The 6387-nt window shown below is 35.7% G+C and overlaps 3 protein-coding genes across 5 annotated transcripts in view; 2 read left to right on the top strand and 1 right to left on the bottom strand.

The window, feature by feature from the left end:
* Positions 1-1450, top strand: part of LOC111465595 (agmatine deiminase) — a 6109-nt gene extending 4659 nt beyond the window's left edge. The window contains exons 9-10 of the mRNA XM_023110064.1: positions 727-885; positions 1219-1450. Of these exons, the coding sequence (XP_022965832.1) occupies positions 727-885; positions 1219-1326 (267 nt within the window). The 3' untranslated portion in view covers positions 1327-1450. The remainder of the gene's footprint in view (positions 1-726; positions 886-1218) is intronic.
* Positions 1451-2383: 933 nt separating this feature from the next.
* On the top strand, positions 2384-5607 carry LOC111468180 (serine/threonine-protein kinase 16). The gene is made up of 6 exons (XM_023113307.1): positions 2384-2761; positions 3397-3539; positions 3811-3954; positions 4061-4246; positions 4417-4541; positions 4965-5607. The coding sequence occupies exons 1-6, from the start codon at positions 2545-2547 to the stop codon at positions 5188-5190; spliced, it is 1041 nt and encodes a 346-aa protein (XP_022969075.1). The 5' UTR covers positions 2384-2544; the 3' UTR covers positions 5191-5607.
* A 426-nt stretch (positions 5608-6033) lies between these two features.
* The window catches only part of LOC111468187 (cysteine-rich and transmembrane domain-containing protein B-like), a 1446-nt gene continuing 1092 nt past the window's right edge, over positions 6034-6387 (bottom strand). For all 3 annotated transcript variants that reach the window (XR_002714724.1, XR_002714723.1, XM_023113320.1), the window contains one exon: positions 6034-6301. Coding sequence is in view for 1 of the 3 variants with exons in the window: in XM_023113320.1 (XP_022969088.1) it covers positions 6256-6301 (46 nt within the window). In the remaining 2 variants the exon portion in view is untranslated. The remainder of the gene's footprint in view (positions 6302-6387) is intronic.

A 6387-nucleotide genomic window follows, 5' to 3' on the forward strand; every position in this document is an offset into this window, starting at 1 on the left:
CTCTCTCTCTCTCTCTCCCTCTCCCTCTCCCTCTCCCTCTCTCTCTCTACTTGAGGGGAGAGCATGTGGTGTCTGTCAGAAAAGTGGAACAAAATTTAAGAAAGTGGGATTTTTATTTCTACAAAAGTATTGCCAACAAAAAAAAAAAAAAAAAAAAAAAAAAAAGAGAAAAAAAGAGCATCTTTGAACATCATGTTAACTTTCAATATAGAACTATGGCAACCTTCTACCCTTTCCCTCTTTTTGTTCATTTATTTCCTTCTTTAGTTAGTGGCTGTCTCTCTCATTCTCCTGCAAAAACAGAGAGACCTTTTAGGTGGAACATATTCATTTTGCGACTTTTGTCATTCATGCCACACATTCTCTTTCGTTGGTTCCTTTCTGTATAAGTATTCTATGGCTGCCCGAACAACCACAATTATGGAACGCACAAAGAAATATTGTTCCCTGAACGTGGGTCTTTGTAAAATAGGATAGGAGGGAAACAGCATGTACACACTATCTTTTTCAGTAGTTCTTCCATTTAATTTCATTTATTGATTTCCTTGATTATCTTCTTGTTAGGATTTTCATGTCAATGACATTATTACTTCCATTTGACTCAAATAAATAAAATGCTGGAAATGTACTCTTGACAATAAACTTCAATTACGAAAGAGTGAGAAGTGAAGTCATGAGGTGCTCGATCTCCCTGTTCTTATTATTCTTTTCCATTTCGAGTTACAGGATGGTGATGCTAAAGCAAGACCTTCCTGTACGAGACTGGCTGCCTCTTATGTAAACTTCTACATTGCCAATGGAGCAGTTATTGCACCTCAATTTGGGGATCAGAAGTGGGATGACGAAGCTGTCCGTGTCCTAGCCAGAGCATTTCCAAATCATCAAGTAATAAATATACTCTGCATTCCAATTATCTGATACATTAGCCATTTTAGAAGACACGTATATGGACCAATAGCTGAAAATTTCCCTGCCCATGCTTAAATTAAATATCTTAACATTATTACAGGGACATTTGAAGAAATAAGTTTCCCAGTTCCTTTTTAGCTCCTAGACATCTTTCTTTTTCTCAGTAGTGTGTTGTTTACGACATCCATAGACTTGAACTGCATCAAAAGCATGAAATTCATTAAATGGTGTTGCTATTTTGAACACTGAACATTCCTCTTGAGACATCTCCATTTCTAACCATTCCTTTACAATGTCTGATTGTTTCAGATCGTTGGAATTGAAGGTGCCAGAGAGATTGTTTTGGGAGGTGGAAATATACACTGCATTACTCAACAGCAGCCAGCAATAACTTCTGCACCTCTAAAACCAGAGTGAACCATTTAGTTTAAGCCAGCAAACACTGGGATGAAACGGTGAGAGGAACCATAGGTACATGTACCAATACCCGTTGGGACTAAAGGGGGTTTATGTCGGCGAACGCCGGGGGTTCTTTGGGGAAGTCGCTTCTGTTTTTTTTTTTTTTTTTTTTTAATTATTTATCTTACTGTGAGACTGAAAATCTTTAAACCAGTTTAAAATAAATTATATATTGCCTAATTTGTTACTTCTAAAAGTTTCTGGTTCTTCGATTTTTTTTTTTAAGCTTACTTGTGAATCCAAAATTAACGTGTTATGTTTTAAAATTTGATGAGAAATGAAAATTGAAAATAAATTCAATTTAGTTACTAAATGAAAAAAAAAAGTGTCGGTAAAGAATAATTTATTGTATAACTTTTTGGTTGAATTTAATAGATAGAGCCACACTACTTTATATAATGAATGAAATTGTGTTTCTCTTTTTAATTTTTTTAATAAATAATATTATTGCATTATTTTTGCTGGTGGGGCTGCAGAATGAATACTACCGAACTGATTTCTTGCTTTATTACCTACCTTAAAAAATTAAGTCGAAATTTGATTTGAAAATTAAACTTCCATTCAATAATTATTTGGCTTTAGTTTTAGAAAAATGCATTTATTTCCTCATTATTTATTTACCATAAATTCATGTTCTTAGATAAATTTAAATAAGTTTTTTGAAAACCACTATTGTTTTTTAAAATATATGTAAAATAAAAAATAGAGAAAATTTTATTTATAAGCTTAATTTTAAAAAATTAAATGGTTTTCATTTTTGGAATTTGAGTTAGAATTCAAAATTTACAGTAATGTGAATTAACAAATATACTTGTCAACATGTTTATAAGTCAATGTTCCAGTTTTTTTTTTTTTTTTTTTTTTTTTCATAAAACATGTTCTATTTAATTTTGTGAAAATAATACTTAAAAAAAGTACAAAATAATAGATAAAGAGTATATTGGTAAATACGTTAATGTAGTTAATTTGTAACTGTTTTTTAATATATAATAAATAAATCATCTGCGAGCTCAGACATGAATTTCAGGTCAAATCACAATACTTCGGTTCCCATGAATTCAGGAGTTCCAGATCTCACTTTGGAAATCTGAGTTCGTCATTTCTCGTTTCAGAGGCGGGAATTTTGAAACCGCGGTAAGATCTGTATGCATTCTTGAAGCTCAGATTGAAGAAGACATGGGCTGCACATTTTCTGGATTGAATGCTTTCTACGACGCCGTGAATAGCGGCGGAGATGTTTGGATCAATGAGAACAGGTTCAGGATCGTAAGGCAGCTCGGCGAAGGCGGCTTTGCTTATGTCTTCCTCGTCAAGGAGGTGCTTGCCGTTTCTTCTTCAGACGCTGTTCCTGGTGGTTTGCACAAAAAATTCAAGGACTCCACTCATCTATCTGGTTTCAACTTTCTCTGCCTCTCACGCGCTCACATTTGGCTAATTTGTTTCTTGTTTTTGGCTCTGATGAATATTTACGAAGTTCATTATCCGCGAAAATTGATCTTGTATCTCTATGGATTGGTTGATTCTAAGCCAAATAATTTAGCTATCCGTTTTCATAATCTGGGCTGATTTGCTTTTGAATCTGAATCTACATCCCTGCTTTTATTAGCGAAGTATGAAATCTGTACGGTATTTTCGGTAGTTTCTGGTTGATGTGAATGTATCGTGAAGATTTCCATTGGATGATGCCTAACAATTTTAAAGACCAAGTTCATGCTTCCTGATCATGTCGGCATTATAAGCTCGACTCTTCTTCTCATTGTTTTTACTCATCTATCTAAGTTGCAAAGAATTGTAGGCTGCTCCCTTTCTGCCCTCATCATTCAATTGCACAAGAAGGTGTATTTGTTTTTGTATTGAATTTGATGCAGCGGCTACTGACTTTTCACTAAGAAAATTGGGTCCGTTGCCTCAAATATAGGGGTGGGGATTGAAGCTTCAACATCAGGAAAAATAGTTGTTGCCTATACACTTCCACTTTCCAGGCTAATCAACCAACTTTAAACAAACTTTTGTTGCTTTTTTGCGCAGATGATGGATCGTACGCATTGAAGAAGGTGCTCATCCAGAATAATGAACAACTGGAGTTGGTGAAAGAGGAGATCCGTGTTTCATCTCTGTTTAGTCATCCCAATCTACTTCCTCTTCTTGATCATGCTATAATCGCTACTAAGGTGACCGTCAAAGCTTACGACCCACTAAAATAGATTTTATTTTTCTTTGATGAGAGAAGCAATGAATATTGTTTGGAATAATTATGATCCCGTAAGCGTTATGGTTCTATCTCCATTTTTTATGTCTGGTGGCATCTGCTGGCATGTGCACTATATGTGGATATCTATGCTATTTTATGTCTTACTCTCTATATACCTTATATATGTTTTTAAAAACAATCAAATACCAACTATTCATTGAATATTTACCATTCATTTAATTACTGGCTAGCCTAATCAAGAACGATCTTGGAACCATGAAGCATACCTACTATTTCCAGTACATTTGGATGGGACATTATTGGACAATTCAAAAACCATGCAAGCGAATAAGGAGTTCTTCTCAACATCAGATGTTTTGCAAATATTTCGACAGGTAATTAGGAATTTGGAACTTCTGATGGAATTCTTCTTCATGTAATTTCTCTTCTTTTTGGTATCATGCTTTGCTTTCTCTTACTGATTGAACTAATTGAACACAGCTATGTGCGGGTCTGAAGCACATGCACAATTTTGATCCCCCATATGCTCACAACGACATCAAGCCTGGTAATGTTCTCATAACTCATAGAAATGATCAGCCACCTCTTGCTATATTGATGGATTTTGGAAGTGCTCGACCAGCAAGAAGGCAAATTAGCAGTCGTTCAGAGGCACTGCAGTTACAGGTTTCCTATAAAGCTGTTCTTCCTTCAAGCCCTCTACAATTCCACCATATCAATTTGCGTTGCTGCCACATAAAACTTTGCAAATAAATGGGAATGTCGATTCTCTGCACTTCAGTCTAAAGTTAGAAAAAGCATACATGAGCTGATAATCATCATAATTTGCTGTGTAGGAATGGACATCTGAACATTGCAGTGCTCCTTTCCGAGCTCCTGAGTTGTGGGATTGTGAAAGCCATGCATATATAGACGAGAGAACTGATATTTGGTCGTTAGGATGCACTCTATATTCAATAATGTGAGCACCAATTCTTTATCCTGAAACATTTATCATTTTACCGATCTTTGGAATTCTATGCACGTGCAACAACTCATGGAAAATCGTGATCATTTTGCTAATCTTTGGAATTCCTCCTTTTTTTTCTCTACCTGTGATCTACACTAAAATAAATTTGGAGATGGTAGTTGGGTCAACCGAGAAGACTGTAAATCATGGATACAAGTCCCTTAGTTCAAGTCATGTTTTAGAGTGATTTATAATTTCTCTGCCATGACTCCCTATCAAACTCTCCCGAATTTTTTTCTTTCAATATCTATGATTTTCGTAATAACTTAACCATGCTTGATATTTTTATACTTAGATTTCGACTTCTGTGAACATATTCAACAATTATGACCAAATTTTGTCATTGCTCATGACTGTACGTCTGTGTATCCGTAGGTATGGGGCATCTCCATTTGAATATGTGCTCGGCGAATCTGGAGGAAGCTTACAGTTAGCAATCGTAAATGTACAAATCAAGTGGCCGGCTGGACCAACTCCTCCATATCCAGATGCTCTTCGCCAGTTTGTGAAGTGGATGCTTCAGCCACAGGCTGCAGTCCGTCCGAACATTAATGATATTATAATTCATGTTGACAAGCTTATCTCAAAGTTCTCTTATTGAGGCATAATGGAAACGAGGCAAACATCGGATCACTATTCTCATTTGAAGTTATATTACGTTGAGCTACCTGCCTTTTCATGGCTTACACCTGAAATTACTTGCTGTGGAAATAAAGCAGGAGCTGTTCCTATTCCAGTGTCAATACAGTTAATCGTCATAGTTTTGGCCATTGTCCAATGTTCTCTGACTATCCATGGGAATCATATAGTTTTAATATTTTTGTAATCTATATAACTACCGATTGTTCTTTTCTTCTAGAGCATAGTTGTAGAAAATGCACCATTGTGCCACCCACATAATTTATGTGTCTAGATGCATATATTTTTCTTCAAGAGCTTCCTGAGCCTAATAATGTTCCCTAACATTAAATTATGCTATTATATGAATGTAAATTGATTGAATGATCTTGATATATCATTCAGTTCTATAGCAGTTATTCATGCTTCAAGTTTGCACCACATTAAGTTTGGCAACAGGTCGTTGATGGATTATTGATGTACCATGTACTTGAATTTTTCTTTAATGCATTGTTGATGTGCATGTATCCCTTGAGGATTTCAGGTGTGTGTTCTTGAAGGAGAAGAAATTTGATTAAAAGCTTTGTGTATCATCTGAGAAGAATTCGAAGATACCACATGAAAGGAAGGCATCAATCCCTCGGAATTTACACCATATTGCAACAACATCAAGCGGGTAAATTATACTTGTTTTGCTTTATTCCTGCCATAGCGAAATTCTTAGAGAAATCTATGAGAAAGAAGTGTCATAAAAGAGTTAATTGCCCAACTGTTAGAACTAACTGAGCTCTTAGCCTCTTATAAGTGAAATCTTCTTCTAGTTTTGTCGATCTTTAAGATTAGTTCATCTCTCTTACTTGAAAATTAAATAGGATATTATACATAACAACATGGGACGTGGAAATTTTCATACACAGAACCTGGAAGCAAATGGTAACTGTAGTTTACAGAGAAATGTACTACATGCTTATGGGAACCCAGAAGATAACTTGTGTCAGACGAAATAGAAGTGCTGGCGCAAAGTGGCATTTGCAAGGATCCTCCATCCCTAGAAGCAGATATCTAGGCAGCAGTAGCAACACAAGCCTGCACAACTATTTTGACAACAGAGAAAACTCAAACCATAGCATAAATAGTGTCCTCTTTTTTAATTTTTTGTGGGGGGGGGGGGGGGGGGGGG

The sequence above is a fragment of the Cucurbita maxima genome, unplaced genomic scaffold (genome assembly GCF_002738345.1).
Source record: "Cucurbita maxima cultivar Rimu unplaced genomic scaffold, Cmax_1.0 Cma_Scf00002, whole genome shotgun sequence".
NCBI lineage: Eukaryota > Viridiplantae > Streptophyta > Magnoliopsida > Cucurbitales > Cucurbitaceae > Cucurbita > Cucurbita maxima.

Bases quoted from the DNA above. Each gene is read 5' to 3' on its own strand.
- LOC111468180 (XM_023113307.1), top strand. From the start codon at position 2,545: ATGGGCTGCACATTTTCTGGATTGAATGCTTTCTACGACGCCGTGAAT. The intron at 3,540-3,810 runs GTGACCGTCAAA...ATTACTGGCTAG, and splicing joins ATGCTATAATCGCTACTAAG to CCTAATCAAGAACGATCTTG. The intron at 4,542-4,964 runs GTGAGCACCAAT...GTGTATCCGTAG, and splicing joins TGCACTCTATATTCAATAAT to GTATGGGGCATCTCCATTTG.